The 18,039-nt window shown below is 36.3% G+C and overlaps 4 protein-coding genes and 1 long non-coding RNA gene across 6 annotated transcripts; 3 read left to right on the forward strand and 2 right to left on the reverse strand.

Annotated features, from left to right (window-relative positions):
• Positions 1–818: 818 nt before the first annotated feature.
• Positions 819–3,331, forward strand: TSC10A (NAD(P)-binding Rossmann-fold superfamily protein). The gene is made up of 3 exons (XM_048096191.2): positions 819–1,560; positions 1,913–2,060; positions 2,701–3,331. The coding sequence occupies exons 1-3, from the start codon at positions 1,024–1,026 to the stop codon at positions 2,988–2,990; spliced, it is 975 nt and encodes a 324-aa protein (XP_047952148.2). The 5' UTR covers positions 819–1,023; the 3' UTR covers positions 2,991–3,331.
• A 469-nt stretch (positions 3,332–3,800) lies between these two features.
• Positions 3,801–7,673, forward strand: LOC125191949 (P-loop containing nucleoside triphosphate hydrolases superfamily protein). 2 transcript variants are annotated; one of them, XM_048089386.2, is made up of 10 exons: positions 3,801–4,135; positions 4,353–4,446; positions 4,798–4,911; positions 5,010–5,132; positions 5,295–5,399; positions 5,782–5,940; positions 6,030–6,098; positions 6,211–6,300; positions 7,091–7,231; positions 7,328–7,673. In XM_048089386.2, the coding sequence occupies exons 1-10, from the start codon at positions 3,897–3,899 to the stop codon at positions 7,595–7,597; spliced, it is 1,404 nt and encodes a 467-aa protein (XP_047945343.2). In that variant the 5' UTR covers positions 3,801–3,896; the 3' UTR covers positions 7,598–7,673. The 2 variants fall into 2 exon arrangements, with proteins under 2 accessions (XP_047945343.2, XP_047945344.2); XM_048089387.2 differs by having other exon boundaries at positions 7,368–7,501.
• Positions 7,674–8,006: 333 nt separating this feature from the next.
• On the reverse strand, positions 8,007–11,906 carry LOC125191948 (glucose-1-phosphate adenylyltransferase large subunit 3, chloroplastic/amyloplastic). The gene is made up of 15 exons (XM_048089385.2): positions 11,685–11,906; positions 11,424–11,537; positions 11,114–11,287; positions 10,901–10,993; positions 10,667–10,750; positions 10,485–10,540; positions 9,981–10,074; positions 9,788–9,900; positions 9,631–9,703; positions 9,439–9,519; positions 9,234–9,320; positions 9,025–9,129; positions 8,541–8,647; positions 8,397–8,457; positions 8,007–8,318 (listed from the first exon to the last, which is right to left on the reverse strand). The coding sequence occupies exons 1-15, from the start codon at positions 11,904–11,906 to the stop codon at positions 8,217–8,219; spliced, it is 1,566 nt and encodes a 521-aa protein (XP_047945342.2). The 3' UTR covers positions 8,007–8,216.
• Positions 8,605–12,061, forward strand: LOC125191951 (uncharacterized). Its single transcript, XR_016137594.1, has 3 exons — positions 8,605–8,712; positions 10,800–11,571; positions 11,654–12,061. It is a non-coding gene; the product is annotated as an uncharacterized LOC125191951 (long non-coding RNA).
• Positions 12,062–12,488: 427 nt separating this feature from the next.
• Positions 12,489–15,554, reverse strand: LOC125191950 (peroxisomal adenine nucleotide carrier 1-like). The gene is made up of 6 exons (XM_048089389.2): positions 15,403–15,554; positions 15,127–15,270; positions 13,829–14,060; positions 13,381–13,527; positions 13,129–13,289; positions 12,489–12,979 (listed from the first exon to the last, which is right to left on the reverse strand). The coding sequence occupies exons 2-6, from the start codon at positions 15,255–15,257 to the stop codon at positions 12,703–12,705; spliced, it is 948 nt and encodes a 315-aa protein (XP_047945346.2). The 5' UTR covers positions 15,258–15,270; positions 15,403–15,554; the 3' UTR covers positions 12,489–12,702.
• Between the last annotated feature and the right edge of the window lie 2,485 nt (positions 15,555–18,039).

The following is an 18,039-nucleotide window of genomic DNA, read 5'->3' on the forward strand; positions in this document are numbered from 1 at the left end:
TTCCACTAGGGCATCCATTGTGGATGCTCTTAGGAGGGACAGGGTTTGTAGAAGTTGTGATATGACGAGAAATTGAGGAAATGATGATTTGTTGCGATATCAAACTCAAAAATTATTTTAATTTAATTTTAAAATAATTTACTATCTTTGTTGAAAGTTTGTCATAGTTTAATATTTTGGTCCGTCCTGAAAGTTTGTCACACTTCATTTTTTATCATCTTTGTTAGTTGACCTCATATTCTACTAATTCTATTCTACTCACATTTTATTATAAAACTAACACTCCCTCCGTCCTAAGTTACTTAAGTCGTATGCCATTTTGGGTTGTCCCAAGTTATTTGAGTCATTTCTTTTTTTGGCTAAAAATAAAACATCTAATCTCACCTATTTTATTCTTTCTTTTACTTTTATCTCTTATCTTTCTCTTACTTTATTCTCTCATCTACTCTATTTAACTTGCTAAATATAACTTTCTAAATCTCGTGCCGAAAAGAAACACCTCAAGTAATACGAGACGGAGGGAGTGCTTTAAAAGTAAGACTCACATCCCACCAACTTTTTTAACTCACTTTTTATTACATTTCTTAAAAACCGAGTTGGGTTAAAGTAAGACAATATTTGGGGATGGAGGTAATTGATAACTATTTTTTTTATTTTTTCTTGTTTAATTAATACACAAATGACAGCACCTCTTAAAGTAACCCTATATCATCATTCATAGTCAATCATTTTTACACATTTCGGGGCCAGTAATATCCAAAATTCTAGCGTTAGTGTAACTTTTAAGAGGTGTTTAGTACATGGGTCATGGGGTAATTTCTATGGAGTAGTTATGTGGTAGTGATATTTACAGAGTGCACTGAATTTTTTATCCTGCCTAGATTCAATCGAACAATAATCCAATACAAATTTCGCCCAATCACACCACAAATCAAGGGCTCGAATCGCTGGATGACTTCTAAAATTGAAGGAATTCTGATTTTGAACCTTGTCGTTCTTGGTTGTTGAAACCCCTCATCACCAATGGCGGAAGTCTACTTCTCCTTCTTCTCTCTCCTCCTACTCATCCCACTCTCTGTGCTACTCATCCTCTACCTCATCGTCCGCCCCAAGGCCGTCCGCGTCCCGATTAAGAACCGCCACGTCTTCATCACCGGCGGCTCCAGCGGCATCGGCCTAGCCCTAGCGCACCTCTGCGCCCAGAGCGGCGCCGACGTCTCCCTCCTCGCGCGCAACCCCGCCCGCCTCGAAGAGGCGCAGAAATCCATCAAGCTCGCCACCGGCCGCGACGTCAGGGTCTTCAGCGCCGACGTCAGGGACTACGACGCCGTCAAGCGCGCGGTGGAGGATGCCGGCCCGATCGACGTGCTCGTGTGCAATCACGGGGTTTACGTGCCGCAGGAATTGGAGGAGCAGGAACTGGAGGAGATTAAGTTCATGATCGATGTGAATCTCACGGGGACTTTTCATTTGATCAAGGCCGCTTTGCCCGGGATGAAGAAGAATCGGGCTGAGAAAGGCCCCGGTTCCATTGCGATTATGTCGTCGCAGGCAGGCCAGGTGAAGTACCCCAAATTCACTTATCGAATTAGGTTTCCCTTCAGCAAAATGCAAGTTGTGATTAACTGTTGCTCTTAATTGTGTGATGTATGATGAACTGATCTGTGAAAGTTGGGCTGTTTATGAACTGTTTGATACTTTGATGTGAAGCTAGAAGAGCTCATTAACTGTGTAGTGAATGTAATTCAAGCGTTGAGCTGATTTATGAAAGTTGGGCTATTAGTAAACTGTTTGATACTTTGAAGTTGGATGTGAAGCTGAAAAGAGCTCATATATGTATTGTTTGCAGTCTAAATAATTAATGATTGATGACTGATATTTGTATTTTCTTTCTCACCATTCATTATTTCAGGTTGGAATTTACGGATACACAGCTTATTCTGCGAGTAAGTTTGGCCTCAAGGGTTTGGCTGAAGCGCTGCAACACGAGGTTATAGCTGACAACATTCATCTCAGCCTAATTTTTCCTCCGGACACTGAAACTCCTGGTTTTGCAGAAGGTATGAATTTCCTAATTATTCCACTTGAGATTGCTCACCATGAATAATCTACTTATTATTCCTTGTCTGCACAACACACATCTACTTATTACTAGTTTGAAGTTTCTAAGATGACATTTGGCATTGTAAGTCAAGAAGGTTTAGTTACAATTTTTGGAACAATATTTGTTTTAACTTGGTGGGAAACTCTCTTATAGGAGAAATCACTTTAGATTAGTGCTCTAGCTCTCCAAGAGTCCAAGTTTCACTTCTTTTTTAATTTTGTTTTTCAGACAAAGAGCTTAGGTTTTTATATGCTGGATTGTAATACATTATTTAATAAAATTAAATTGAAACTAGAAGTTTGCTTCCTCCAGCACAACTTGATGGAAATAAGAAGCTAGCTATCCGGGGTATCCTGACAAACAACAAATAAGAAATAAATACTTGTATCGAAAAAATGTAAGCTAAAACACATGAGAACTGTTATTCACATATTGTTGTAGAGGTTCTGGGGCAAAATGTCTAGTAGCGTCTGAAACATGTGCTGGAATCCTCAAGTTGCAACACTCAATTGGTTGTTGTTTTTTGTAAATTTACCTGTTTTATTATTTGGACTGATCGTATTGCAACATTCATTGATATTACCTCTCGATGGCAGAGAACAAGAGACGTCCCCAGCTGACTAGTATAATAGCAGCTTCCTCTGGCGCAATGAAAGCTGATGAAGTCGCTCTAAAATCTCTGAAAGGAATCCAGTCGGGCACATTCATAGTCCCATGCAACTTGGAAGGATTCTTACTGGCTGTTGCGACAGCTGGTTTATCCCCTCAGAGGTCGTGTCTGAGTGCGTTCGTGGAGGTAATGACCGCTGGTATTATGCGTCTGGCCGGCTTAGTTTTTCAATGGAATTGGTTCAGCAGCATCGAGAAATGGCATGCAAAGAAGTAGTTGGTTACTTGGATCTACTCTGTGCCCACGAAGAAGTATCTTGGCAGCGAAAGACTCTGAGTTTTGAGAATAGTGAAAGTGTTATGGCTTGCTGCAGTTGTCTCACTATGGCTCCGTTTATACTTGAACCGCTGTCGCTGTGCACCTCCTGTGTGTTTGTATCAGTTGAAAATCTTTCTAACTTGTTATAGTAGGATGATCTGGTTGTATTTGCCGAAAGAAAAGGCAAATAAGTAAGTGTTTTATTTCCAGAATGTAACTAACCGTGATATTTTCAGCGAATCCTTTTTCGGGTTATATCCTCGGTTTGGATTGGAGAAAATCTTTGCATTTTAATTTTACCTTGTCTATTTTTGTTCAAAATGACATGTCCAATGGTTATTCATACTGATTAATTTTAATAGGAAAGGCCAAAGTTAGAATCCGAATGTCCAAAGAATATTTTTATTATTGAGTTAATTATTTATAAAATTAGTATAAAATTTGTTCCTCACCTTTCAAAATTTGAATAAATCATGAAGTTTTAAATGTTCTCTATTGTCTCAGTTGACAAAATTTGTTTTACTTTATTTTATTTTGCATTTATTATGCTTAAAATTAATATAAATATATGTTACAATTCATCGACATTACCAAAATTTTACACGTGTGAACCAACTTAGCACCTGAGTTGGCTGAAAACATTTCCTATGTGGAACAACTGAAAATTTCTGAAATTAGTAATTTTTCATTCAAATTCCGAAAAATGCTTAATAAATTAAAATTTAACCAAATTTCGTAATTATAGTTAAATAAGTGAATTTTGCTGCTGAAAGCAAGGGTTTAACAGTAAATTGAGAATGGATGGATTAAATCCCCATTCCCACTCTCAATCCGTTCTCAGTTGTCACTGAAGAAGTCATTTCCATGGCGTCTTCCTTTGCAGCTCATACGCACCCTTTATCATGGACATCCTCAATGAAGCTGCTCTCTCATTCGTTTCTCCCTCCTAATCGCAAGAGCTCGTTGCTGTCTTACCGCAGAATTTGTATGTCAAACTGTCTTTCGCTCTCCGCTTCTGTCAATTCCACTGTGGAAACCAGCAATACCTGCTCAACGCTGCTTGAACTGTGTGAAGGTCACGTGCCCGATCACGTGCTCCGGAGGCAAGCTTTTTCATGGTTTTCAGTTGTGTTTCGTGTGGAAAATGAATGTTTAGGGATTGGGTTGATGTAGGATAACATTTGATTGGTCTGGAGTAAGAAAATCCCTAGAGTTGGTTTAACTTCATGTTCTCACAGTCATTATATGAATTCCGATTGTTATTTTGTTTGCTTTTCTTTTCTTTCTCGGTGATGAGTTGCTTAGATTTATTGTTTTCAGGGCGGAGGAGGTTGGATACATAGTGCCCACGCCAGTACAGAATGAGGCGCTTCCGGTGTTATTTTCCGGCCGTGATTGTGTGATTCATGCTCAGGTCGATACAATCCAGTGTTGCTTAAATGTATTTACATGTTTTTCTATATTCGCTCAGAAAATTCTATGAGGCTTACATTCCGTGGCGGTGGCAAAAATGGGACCTAAAATCGAAAAAAATCCACAAAAATATAAAAGTATAAGGTTAGAGAAATGAAAAGGACATGAGATCCTAGAATGGACCTTATATTTTTCTGAGAATTCATTATGTATGAGGCCATTCTCATGATTAAGATAGAGTCCATTTTAAAACCTCAAACTCGATAGCAATGGTGTATCATAAGCTGATTTTTACAACAATTCCAAAACGAAATCTGATAGTAACTGTTCTTTTCTGGTTTTATTTCTCTAGACAGGTTCAGGAAAGACCCTAGCATACCTACTTTTGATATTCTCAGTTGTCAATCCACAAAGGTCATCCGTACAGGCTGTGATTGTTGTGCCCACACGAGAACTCGGTATGCAGGTAATTGATTCTTCCTTCTATAATTTCTGTGTACAGATCTTAGTGTTATGAAATGAGTTCTGGATAATGAAATGCTTTTTGTATCTTTCTAACAAAAGGTCACAAAAGTTGCCCGTACTTTGGCTGCAAAATCTCTGCAACTTGAGAATGAACAGAAGTCATGTACAGTCATGGCTCTTTTAGACGGTGGAACATTGAGAAGACATAAGAGTTGGTTAAAGGTAATTAACATTCCTGTTACTATATACTCATATCTTTATTACAATGAATTCAAACTTCTGTTATGACTTTCTGTGATTAATTATGTTAAATGAGTCATACAAAGTTGAGATTCTTCTGGTGTTCTCCCAGAACTACTAATCACAAAAATTTCATAGTAACAGGTGGAACCCCCTGTTATAGTAATTGCTACTTTGAGGAGTTTATGCCAGATGCTTGACAAGCATATTCTGAAGTTGGATTCCTTGCGAGTGTTGGTAATTGATGAGGTACCCAAATTATTTCCATGTTTAATGTAATTTCTTTTCACAAACCAAATTATATGCTACAATCCCTAGGCTGCCATTCCAATATTTTTGAGAAAATGTTTAAAAAACTAATTTTGGCTTTCTGTTGGGTAAGAAACTTCTGGAAACAGTTGCGGCTTAGCAATTCCATGGGTGGTTTCAGTTGTAGTTCCTAAGTCTTTGTGTTGTCCTAATACTTAAGTTACTTGATGGACAAAGTTGGGCCTAAGAATTAGCATTCAAGTGCACCAGAGTGTTTAACTCTTCGGTTACTTTTGTAACTTACTTTCTGTATGCTTTCATCTGTACATTTAAATGCCCAAACATATGTGGTGCTGTGGCTAATATATTGTTCAATCTGTAGGTTGATTTTATGTTTAATTCTTCTAAGGAGGTGAGCTCTTTGAAGAAGCTTTTGACAATCCACTCGTCAATCAATAGCCGCCAAACTGTATTTGCTAGTGCATCTATTCCTCAGCATAGACGATTTGTGTATGACTGTATTCAGCAGAAGTGGACCAAGGTTAGTAAATTAGACTTATACCATACTAGTCATATGTAAATACGGTGTCACTATCTGCTAGTTATTAAATCTGTTGTTTGTTATGACAGGCGAATGTTGTGCATGTCCATGTAAATCCAATTGAGCCAATGCCTTCGTGCCTATATCACAGATATGTGGTGAGAAAATGCAGCAATAGGAATTTGAGATGATAACTTATTAACTTGCAATGTGCAATCTATTGTTGATGAAACCACATATTGGTTCATTGTCTTCATTTTGTCAATTCAGATATGTGGTAACAAAGAGAAGTACTCTAAGCTCCTACAATTGTTACAGTCTGATGCTCCTCAATCGGCCATCATTTTTGTTGGAGAGCAAGTTAGTGCCTTATAGCTCTGTCAATTGTACACTCGATCAATATCATAAAGTACTTTTGGATTGGTTAGGATTTATTGCATTGCATAAACCAAAGAAGGCTGTCTTTCATGACATGTGATTCATGGTTACATGACCATGGTTATAGAAGCCTTTTCTCAAGATAAACAGGGATAGATGTTATGTTATCTTGGTGTTTCTGAACAGTGATCAAAATAAAATTGCATCTCTGCACCTGGTATTTATACTTTATGTGTGTACCTGCCAAAAGTAGTTCCACCGGTATGTTAATGGTTACCCAAAAATATACTCCCTCCGTCTTCTAAAAATAGAAACTTTCTATTTGAGGAAATTTCTTTCTCTCTAATAAGGTGGAACACATTTTCCACTAACACACTTTTCTTTCTATCTCTCTCTTACTTTACCAATTTTGCGTTAAAACCTGTGTCGTTTCTAAAGTTCCTATTTTTAGGGGACGGAGGGAGTAGAACACAATCCTCATCTTTGTGAGAATGAGCCTTTCTTAAATTTTACTTGATCATTTTAAATAACTCAGTGTTTGCATTCCGATCTTCAATATGCTGTGTGCTGATCATATGATAAAACTTTTAGTACTGCAAGAAGGTTCTTAGTAACGAACTAATGGTCCACTATCTAGGCTAGATGAAATTACTCAACCTCCTATTTATTGCAGTGAAATTAGAATGCACACTCATCGATCATATAGATTGCTCTTATTTTGAAGATATCAATGTCAATGATGGGGTTATTGCATCTTGTTCATGATATGCAGTCTGAGAAGTCAAAGAAAGCTGGAAATGCTCCACCTACAACTCTTTTGATTGAGTTTCTAAAAACATCATATGGAGGACACCTAGAGTTAGTTCTGTTAGAGGAAGACGTCAATTTTAACCAGCGAGCTACATCCATAACTGTAAGTTCATCTGTTCTCAGCTAGGGAAAGAATATCTGAGATTAATCCCTGTGCTGACTGCTATCCTTTCTGTTTGTTGCTTCATTTTGAAAATAGGACCTCAAGCAATCAGGAGATTATCTTCTTGTTGCAACAGATATAGCTGGTAGAGGAGTTGATCTGCCTGAAACAACCCATATATACAACTTTGATATCCCAAAAGATGCAATTAATTATCTTCATCGGGCAGGAAGAACAGGCAGGAAGCCTTTTTCAGAGAGTAAATGTTACGTCACCAGCATTATATCAGCAGAAGAACGCTTTGTCTTGCAGAGATTTGAGAATGAATTAAAATTTCAATGTGAAGAATTGTTATTTTCGGAATAGCTCTTTACTCTCACATTGTATACAACTATATTCTTTTTATAGTTTCTAGTTGTATACATTTTGTCTCTTTCCCTCATCTATATCTCGAAGGATAACAAGGATCAAGTTCCTTCAGTTATCTAAGAAAACACAGTGCGTTCATGTTGTGAATAACTTTTCTCCAGTTTGATTATAATAGTTGATTAAATATGACTGAACTTCTTTCACACCGTTGAACGTTAATGAAAATCTCTTAACTTTGCATGTTCATTATGGGAAGCATGTTTTGTCATTTCTGCTTGCATTCATTTAAACAGATGTAAAACTAGCCAACCAGGTTTCTGTCAACTTTTTGAAGGATTTATTGCTATGCTGAATATTTCTTCAGAGATCCACGTTTTGAATACTTATTAGGTAGTAATCCCTATAATTTATGTAATAATGGCAAGAATTAATTGTGACTATGAAACAATTGTAGAATTTTGAATTCTACATTATAGGAACAAATAAACAAAATGGAAATGTAGCTCTGATAGAATGTGAGGATAAATAATTGCTTCAGCACTCTTCGTATGTGACAGAAGTCCATGATTCTCTCATGTTTTGGATTTTCACCCCAGACCGAAGGGAGCCAAAATTGTTATATCACTGTTCCATCTTTGATTATTGCATTTTTCAATATTATAGTAACGCCTGATCGGATGTAAAATCCTTCTGAAGTTCTGTCAGCCTCTTGTACACCCTGCAAATCATCAAGATGTAGTGAGTGCTTAAAAAAGAACGTCTGTAGCTGCTGGTAAGTAATCCGAGAAAAACTTACATCTGAATTTTCAATGACAACATTTTTACCAATTCTAGCATTCTTGTCAATGATGCATTCTCTGCAAATGGAGAAATGTGTGAACGAAAATAATGTGAAAGAACTTATGAGGATTTAATCATTAGTCATAAACAAATACTGTACTTGATTCTTGTATTCTCTCCAATTCCTACAGGAACTTTCCCCTTTGATAAGGCCGAGGCAATTTCTGAATCAGTTTCATAGAAATCAGCTCCCAGCATCACCGTATCCTGCAATAACCTTAAAGCTTAGAAAACACTTTATATGTGGAAAAAATAACCAAAATCTGAAACAGGTACATATGCAATCAACTTTTTTCCCTGCTTCATGTTTTTATTCTTTGAGGTTAATTTTGGGAAGGCTGGCTGGCCTACTAACTACTATACATTGCTGTTTACTGGTGTTGCCTATGGGTAAGTATTGGCGAAAACCAGATATTATCAAGAGCTTCAGTTGTAGGATTGAACCAGATCCAAGGACTAGGATGAATTGTACTTTAAGAAATTCATTTAGTGTATTGCTGGATTTCTGTTCTGGGTTGATGATGAGGAGACTATTCTGTAAAGTGTTGAAAATTCAGAAGCATAGCACTTCTGGCAAATCTAACCTTTAGGTGAGCCTTTGAGTTTATGCGTGAACGAATACCAATAACACTGTGCTCGACTAAGCAACTGGTCAAGAAACTACCATGCGAAACTATAGAGTCAATAATCTGCAAAACAAAAATAAGCTTCCTGAAGATGTTAAGACGGTGGCTTTTGAAAGTGATGTGATATGCAATTTTAAGATTCTCTGTCATGCAAAAAGTGTGGTGACCTTGCTGTCATCTATCTTTGATGGTGGTAAGTTTCTTCTAGATGTGTAGATTGGCTTTGTAGCATCATAGAAGCTGAATCTTGGTGGCTGAAATGACAAAGCAATGCAAGAGAAAAAAACATCATTGTTAATTTACAAAAGTAAAGAGAGCTTAAGTGATGATGACATCTTAAAAGAGTAGACCTTTGCACTACAGAAACCTTACATGTTCTGTAAGGGCTAGATTTGCTTCAAAAAAGGAACGTATTGTCCCGATATCTTCCCAGTAGTCGTTAAATAGATAAGCCTGCATAAAGTTTTCACAGTTCAACAACGTGCAACTTAGATTCAAAAACATGTATGGAATTGTATTATTGAAGAAATTATTGCTGTCTAAGTTAAGAATTCTTTAGAAGACCTGAATATGGAATTCTCTAGCTGATGCAGGGATTATTTCTGATCCAAAATCGTTCGCAGTTGGGAAACGCCATCTCAAGAAACAAAACAACTGATAATGCTAAGTCTTCACATATTTGATAACACAGATATTTGTATTCGAGTGGTTTTATACTTACCTTAAAAGATTGAGAAGTATATCCTTCTTGAAGACATAAACTCCCATTGAAGCTATATAAGGCTTCTTCTCTGCCTCTTCTTGAGAGAGTCCAAGAACTGTTGTGTCTACTGCCTGAAATATACCACTGTAATTGCTTCCCTCCATAATTTAGAGAACTGTTGACAGGAATAAGTATTTATATCCACAATTACCATTGCCTTCAACTCATTCCCCCTTGGTTTTTCACTGAATGAAAGGACCCTTCCTTTATCGTCAATCTTCATCAAACCAAAATCTGAGGCGCGGCTATCATGGAAAGAGATGAATCTTATAGAATATATATGTGTTTGTGTAGAAGGAAATACCAAAGCTGGCAGTTATGGATTTTGCTTTCTTCAGATCTAATTACTTCCCTTCTTGTTTTTTACTTTCAAAATCTAAATGTGGACTTATTTCTGTTTATGTTATCGTTTCTCTTATTATTCTCTAAATTTTCCTACACCGAGTTGCAGGGAACCTACTAGTGCAATGCATCATACTTATACTTGATCAAATTCTTTTGCACAAATATAAATGCTAAAATCACAGGGATGCTTGGCTAAGGAAATCAATTATAGAATAGCTGCTTACTAGCAGCAATATAATGTATAGCAACTACTTATTTTTCTTGAAAACTATTAATAATAGTACTATTAAGCTGCAAAAAAGTGATATACCTTTCGTCTATAGGTAAAGATGATAAAGTAATATCTGCCCCACTTTGGCGGTGAGACTGCAGAAAACAAAATCTTATGCAATGTTAATGCTGTGAATAAATAGACTTCATTTGTTTTTGAGAAGATTTGAGTTGAACTGCAGTCATTTTGCACTAAATCTTTATGTTGTAGCCGGTAGCTACCTGAACAAAGTCCATGTAGTCCATCCTGTACAAGTGATCGCCAGATAGAATGAGAACATCTTCAATGTCTTTACTTCTTGGATCCTGTGGTGCATGGAACACGAATCTTCATATAAATACCATACATTTGCAGGCTCATGAATATGTTTCTATCCTTTACATGGAGTTGATGTCTTTGCATCTGAAGAAATGCTACTACTATATACATATTGTTACGAAGCAGAATCATCGTACCTCAAAAAGCCAGTGGAATTGCCGCACAGCATCTGCAGTGCCTTGAAACCAATTTTTACCTGCCTGACCGGGAGTTTGAGTGGCAGCTAATACCTGACTTACCAAGTACTCATCAGTATCATATTCGACTAAATCATGTGTGGTTCTTCATCTGAAACATCTCTTTCGCATGTGATCATGTTTCCCTGTGTAAAAAAGTGTGGAGACATTTACCTCAACAAAGCCATCTCCAAACGAGACACCGCTTCCAAAGTTGTAAGCTCTTGCGAGATGCCTGTTGAGTGATGCTGAGTTGAACTGAGTGAGAATATATACTTTGTTGACCCCACTGTTGATGCAGTTACTCATTGGCACATCGATTAGCCTATATGCTCCTCCCATTGGAACCTAAATTGTCATCGAGCAGCAGAAGCCATCTATGTTATAACATGACTGTGAGAGTGGCTTGTTTTGAAAATATGCATTATATTTCATAACTACTGGTATGTATTTGACTATAGATGCTGCGGAATGGTGTACTCACAGCTGGCTTGGCACGGCGCTTTGTGAGTGGGAACAAACGGGTGCCTGCTCCTCCTCCGAGAATAATGGCGACAACAGTCCTCGCATCCCTCTTCTCCACCTCCAGGTCCCTCAACTGTATAAGCATCAATTGTGGCATCAAAATCAGGGTATTTATTCTCTGTAATCATGTATTTCTTGAATGCTGGCATTTATACAGAAAGGATGAGAAAAAGGATTTTTGGTCCACAGTTTCATCTTGCATTGAAACCAAGAATCTCACCTTGGCCTCACCTGCCAAGTCAGCTGTGAGTGAATTGCAGACATGGCTTCTAATACCATTGCTATTCTTCCTCTGCTGAACTGGAGTAAACTTGAGCTTCTGCCCCATGAACTCTCCACTGCTGAACTTCACTAGCCTCCCGCTTCGAGTGTAAGATCTCGTGGGGCGGTGCAGCTGCCCTGTGGCAGACAGGGCAACGCGGCCGTCGGCAGTGACTGCCATTTTAATAGGCTAGTTTCTGCAGTTTTTCATGTATATATGAAGAAAGAATAGAGTCTTCTGTGAGTGTGTGTGATTTGGGTACATGGATTGCATGCCATTGATGCAGTGAGCCACGCTATCCATATTCAACTGCGTCCACCAATTTTTCTTTTGTATTCATGTGAATCATGCCAAATCAAATTGCAAGTTTTCTTTAATTTAGTTGTGTTCGTATTAATCGTATGTATAGTTTACTTATAACTAGTACAAATATTCTCGATTGTTTCGTTTATTTATTTCTCTAAGCCTGTGAGTTATTAATAAATTTAGGTTTAATTTAATCTACAAACTGCACGTTTGCACGTTTGAGGTTGAGGGGGATATTGGTCGATCAGAAGAAAGAACATCACTAGGGTATAATGGTATATAGAATATACTCCAGTTTAATTTCTTCAATAAATAAGAAGGATATCCTAATGTCTTTATAATTTGATTTTATATTGAACAATATGGTATATAGAATATACTCCAGTTTAATTTCTTCAATAAAGAAGACGGGTATATTCTTCTGCTAAGGATATTCTCGCAAATCTCACACCATCAGATAAGAACTTTCCTTAAATCTTATTCAAATCGATTCTGTCATGTTGATGCAACAAAATAAAATCAATCAAACTTGAGAATTTGGACATTTTCAATCTGTTACACTGAGACAATATTTTGCTATATTATAATCCTTAAAAGTCTCATTTTTTTTTTTCATATTTATTGTACTTATCAAGGTGAACAAACATTTCACTGATTCAACAAGATTTCTTCAAGAACTCTTTAGGTTGGGTCTCGTCAACATAAACCTCCTTAGTGCGATCATTAGGACCCATGTGGTCTTCGTAACTTTCTCCTTTATCATCAAAAGCAGTGCTGAGCTCAGGACTGTTTTCAGCATTTGTGCCTGCAGCCCTTTGAAGAAGCCGAGTATCCCTTCTCTTTCCCGGATTGAACAAAGTGTTCCAGTAATAGATTTACGGGGTCGTGATTTGGGCTTACCATCTTCACTCTCATCTGATTTTGCTGACTGGATCACCACTTTACACCTGTGCATTATCCAGATGAGCTCTATGTTTCTACAGAAGCAGTAGGATAACAAACTAAAACAATCTACGCAATAACGTTCATGATTGCAAGCCCCAAGGAGGAGGGTAAAAAGTGTTTCTGAAGAGAAGGAATGAAGACAGAGATTCACCTTATAGCTGGATAAGTTAAACAGGTAGCAATACATTTCGAGACTGCACCGTAAGCAAAAGCAGAGAAAGCAGAAATAGCTTCTGGAGATGACACCTCATCCGTTTGTTTATTCACACTACTCTTTAGAAGCCTATTTTTTAACTGATCAAATACTGTATACTGCATGGCATTGCAATTAGTATAAGAATCTGTTTGGCCTGTCTAACAAATATTTACAAAGCCACAGTTTGAAGAGAAAGAAAAGAGGTACCTGTATGGATGGATTTGCAGTAAGTAGAAGGGAAATTCCCAGACCGTCAAATGCATCGCTGAAAGTGCCCTCTGAGAGAGATTTCCACAAGCCTTTTGATTTTCCAAAATCACTTGTTTGCATTCTTGAAGATGCTGTATCAAGAGGCTGTAAAACTAATATTAGGATGTTGGGATAGACTGCAGGATTCAGACAGGTGCTGCTAACATAAGAACATATTGATCCTCAACAAGCATGTTCATACAAGAGTTTGAAGAAGCAACACCCATTAAAGTAAGCTTCTAAGCATTGCATTACATTAAACTTCAGTGCAAACTTAATACACCATCAATTTTATAGCATACATTTACAATATATACCCTACTGTTAATGTAACAAAACATCATTACAGAAATCCGTTAGTGCCAACACTATATAAAATCTGAATATCAATGAAGCTGAGACGTGCCTGTGTCGCTATGACTGTGCATGCACCAGCAGCAGCAGCAATTAATAAGTTAGCAGCAGTTCCTATGGATTTAGATTTGCTTTCTCTCAAGTACAGCCTCTTAAAAAAGCTATACCCATAGAAGTAGATAAACTGTGAAATGAAGGACTGCAGGTTCTTCGTGCCCAGGCCCTGGTACAAAGACAGTACTTGACCTTGGGATATTGCTTCCCACAAAACATCTGAAATATTCCTGTTATCACAGGAAAACCAATCATATTGCCCTTTTAGAACTGACACTATATGTATTATGTAACTAGTCACTACTACATCATACTGCTCAGCCAGACAATGGACAAGACAAAGATACAAGATTTTAAAGATGGGCAAAAGGTATGTTTAGAATTAGACCACACAATAAAAGATGCAAATCTGCAAGCAATAGATAGACATCCCAATAGGACATGTCTAACATTAGTGTAACAATATAAGACAGCAATGCATCTCCAAGGGATAACTGAGCTCTGTGCTTGTGAGTGTTACATATATGTATGTCCATGCATGTGTCAATCTCAAGAAAATGATGTGGTAGAAGACACCAAGACTAAGGAGACAAAGCACACTTTCATCAGAAGCTATTGCATGCACTTGTTGCCATCTGTTGCTGGTCAGCACAGAGAAAGCATTTGTAAAACTAATACTAACATTAAAACTTCCTTTATAACCACTTCACTGGCTTTGGTAAATTGCTAGAGTATATATTTTAGCATTGGTTGTAGGCATGTGATAGCAACTTAGTAGTCTAATCATATACTACCAATTAACAAAATATTTGTAAAGTAACCAGAGTTTGTGATTTTAATTATCTTATCTTACCAGTTTTATCTTGTTGTTTCGGTATCCCTTTCATCCTCAAGCACAATTGATTGAGAATAAATTACTCTGAATATGCATTTTCTGTCACACACACACATCATTTTCTTCTATCAAGATAATGACACTGGCGGACACAACAAGAACCGATCTTAATTTCTAAGATTTCAATATATACTCTGCATACCGATAAGTCTTGCATCTATTTTTCCTCCAAACCATTCTAATCTCTGGATACATTATTTTTACTACGATTGAACTCACAGTCAACCAAAGGTCCAGCATAAGATCAAACGAATTCGATACTGCTTTTAAAACCTAAAACAAAATAGCTACTGCAAATAATTCACAGCATGATCGCCCACTTAGAAAAAAGTTAAAAACAAAAACAAACTAAACATCGAAAAACACCAGATCAAAGTTCAAAAAAAGAAAATATCAGCAACCTGTATCTCTGATGTTGATGAGCTCGATTCTCAGCTTGATACCTAGTTTTGCAGGTGTCGAGCGGATACAAGATGGTGGTGCTAACCAGCGCACCAACCGCACCCGACGTCGCCTCCACTAACGACTCCATATCAAGCGCCAACCTTTAGAGTTATCCACACGCAACAAGCAGCAAAAATGAAGGAATTAAATGAGTAGAAAATAAGAGTAGGGAAAATTCAGATCAGCTGTTCCGCCTAACAAGTAATAAACATGTATAGAGGTGAAAAACAAACCTCGAGAGTTCCGAGAACGGCGGCGATGGATAAATTCGCCGGCCGAGACGGAGAGAGGTGGTGATCGCGGTCAGAGCTGAGCTGTCTGGTAATCGTATTGGGATTTGGGAAGCAGAGTATGGGCTATTTATTGCCTATTGCCAGTATTTTAATAGAGTGGGATCAAATTCATTAAACCATCTACCGTCTTGTGATAAACGTTGGGATAACTATGGATACCGTATACTTTCACTTAATTTAAGTACGGTAAAACACTCCATATATTCTTCTACTTTGATTATTTATTTTAACATGTCCTTATACAATATTTTCATTTTAATTGGTCCTTATACTTCTAAATTTTATATCAATAAATTATTTTTAACAGATTTTATTCAATCAGTTAACTTTACTGTTAAATATTTTCACTTCATCAATTATTATTTAAATAAACTCCACGTCATATCTTATTTAACCAAATCCGCACGTATTAAGAAAAAATTAGATAATTAAACATATTACACCTACCCTACACTTGAACCTCCTTTCAATAAATTCTTAATAGCAGTCATAGTTCTTGTTCCCAATATTTAATGAAAGTTCTTGCTCCTGCTTGTCTTTAATACGCAGAGAGGAGGAAAATTTTTGTTTGATTACAAGGGCTGAAACTCAATGAAGAAGATTGATTTAAGCGCAGGTTAATTGAAGTTTGAATATTACTAATTATTTGGTTTCAAGAGTAGGTTTCAGTGATATAAATTTGAAAAATTGCTATTTGGATTTCTTTATAAAATTTCATGCTTTATCTTTATGTTTTTTTTTCAATTAAGATATTACGTGAAATATATTTAAATAATTAATATATGATGTCTTATTTCATAACAGAACAATTAATAATTCCGTTAAATAAGGATTATAATATATCAAATATAAAAATACAGAAACTTGCTCAAATAAATTTTTTTATAAGGACCTATTGAAATAAATGATAAAGTACAAGGACCTACGTGTGTTTTGCCTTTATATAATAGTACTAGTATGTACTCCCTCCGTCCCGCTAAGATGACACATTGCTTAGCCGGCACGGGGTTTTAAGAGTTATTGGTTAAAGTGTTTAATTGGAGAGAGAGAAGGTGGATGTAAGTATTAAAGTAGAGAGATAAAGAAAGATGGATATTTTAATAGGAGTGAGAAAAAATGGTTGAGTGTATTAATTGGAGAGAGAAAGTTACCAAAAAAGGAAATGTGTCATCTTAGTTGGGACAAACTAAAAAGGAAAACGTATCATCTTAAGCGGGACGGAGGGAGTAATATCATTATGGAGCTGGCCACTAAAAGCCCCTACACTCAAAACACCATATAATAGGGGATCTTCCTGTATTCAAAAGCACCCAACCAAAATTGTTAAAATTCGTTTCACTAAAATTTGTTTATATTTGATGTTATTTTTCTAAGATAAAGTGAAAATTTTGTTCATATTTAATGTGTCTTTTTTGAAAGAAATGCCAACTATGATTTTAATATTATGTGTTTTGACTTGAAACTATATTTTTCCATTAGTGTATATCCGCACACATATACTTTTCTCTAGAAATTAAATTTGCATTGTGTCTTAATTAAATAAATAGCCATGATTGATTTTCACAGAGAATGAATGCTTTTTATGTGGCTGTTTGAATATATTAAATCTCCAAATATAGACGGTAAAGATTGACTACAAATTATTAAGGATAGAGACATAGAGTTTTTTTTTTTATTACTTTAAATTTGTATGTTAGTATTTTGCATAAGAATTTGTATGGAATGTAAATTTCGTCGTAGGCCGCCGGGTAGTCAGAGAGGTAATCAAATGATTTCTTTCCTAATTTAAATGCTTTTCTAGTAATTATTATAAATACTTTATTAGAATGTGGAAGCATGTAAAATAAAGATTCTCGTGCACATTTTTCTAATTATTCTATATATTATAAAAAGTAAAATAAACTAACATCTTTCTTTATGGGGTTCGCATGTCAGTTCATATTAGGCTTAAATTCGCATTTTGCTAAATTCACCGGAAAAAGACAGATCGAATGGGGAAAATTGAATAAAATTGGAAAGTTTGTGATTTAGTTGATTACTTTTAAGTTCACAGAAGAAAAACGAGGTGCATGTATCGGATGGCAAAATTGCACAAAATTGAAATAAATGTGATTTAATTGATTGCTTTTAAGTTTACACACAAAAAAAAAAACGATAAGTGCCCTGATATTAGAGACATACACAAATCATAGTAAATAATTAAAGCGAATTACAAAAATAAGATACAGAATGATTATCCTAAGCGATGGTCTGAAGTGAATAACGTGCGGCATGCCATTATCATAATTGTACAAGTCAGAGCATGCAGATACTATATGGTTTTATCATTACACAACTTTTATATATGCAATTGATGCGACATGGATGAATATTTAGGGAGTGTTCGGTTTGCAAGATTGTATCTCAAGATTAAATTTGTAGTGTGCTTGGTTCAATAGATTCAATCCCATAACTTAATCAAAGATGGATAATCATGAGATAATTAGTCATAGCTTTATTTGCATAGCTTATGCATCGTATATACTCCCTCCGTCCCTTATTAAGGGTCACTCTTTGACCGGACACGGGTTTTAAGAA

The sequence above is a fragment of the Salvia hispanica genome, chromosome 4, assembly GCF_029641045.1.
Source record: "Salvia hispanica isolate PSC_SH4W2 chromosome 4, Shi_PSC_v1, whole genome shotgun sequence".
NCBI lineage: Eukaryota > Viridiplantae > Streptophyta > Magnoliopsida > Lamiales > Lamiaceae > Salvia > Salvia hispanica.

Bases quoted from the DNA above. Each gene is read 5' to 3' on its own strand.
- TSC10A (XM_048096191.2), top strand. From the start codon at position 1,024: ATGGCGGAAGTCTACTTCTCCTTCTTCTCTCTCCTCCTACTCATCCCA. The intron at 1,561-1,912 runs GTGAAGTACCCC...TCATTATTTCAG, and splicing joins TGTCGTCGCAGGCAGGCCAG to GTTGGAATTTACGGATACAC. The intron at 2,061-2,700 runs GTATGAATTTCC...TCTCGATGGCAG, and splicing joins AACTCCTGGTTTTGCAGAAG to AGAACAAGAGACGTCCCCAG.
- LOC125191949 (XM_048089386.2), top strand. From the start codon at position 3,897: ATGGCGTCTTCCTTTGCAGCTCATACGCACCCTTTATCATGGACATCC. The intron at 5,133-5,294 runs GTAATTAACATT...TCATAGTAACAG, and splicing joins GACATAAGAGTTGGTTAAAG to GTGGAACCCCCTGTTATAGT. The intron at 5,941-6,029 runs GTTAGTAAATTA...TTGTTATGACAG, and splicing joins TTCAGCAGAAGTGGACCAAG to GCGAATGTTGTGCATGTCCA.
- LOC125191948 (XM_048089385.2), bottom strand. From the start codon at position 11,906: ATGGCAGTCACTGCCGACGGCCGCGTTGCCCTGTCTGCCACAGGGCAG. The intron at 10,541-10,666 runs GTAGCTACCGGC...TGTTTTCTGCAG, and splicing joins ACTACATGGACTTTGTTCAG to TCTCACCGCCAAAGTGGGGC. The intron at 8,458-8,540 runs GTACAGTATTTG...CTCCATTTGCAG, and splicing joins GGAGAGAATACAAGAATCAA to AGAATGCATCATTGACAAGA.
- LOC125191950 (XM_048089389.2), bottom strand. From the start codon at position 15,257: ATGGAGTCGTTAGTGGAGGCGACGTCGGGTGCGGTTGGTGCGCTGGTT. The intron at 14,061-15,126 runs GTTGCTGATATT...CTGTGATAACAG, and splicing joins CATCAACATCAGAGATACAG to GAATATTTCAGATGTTTTGT. The intron at 13,290-13,380 runs GTACCTCTTTTC...AATGCCATGCAG, and splicing joins CTGCAAATCCATCCATACAG to TATACAGTATTTGATCAGTT.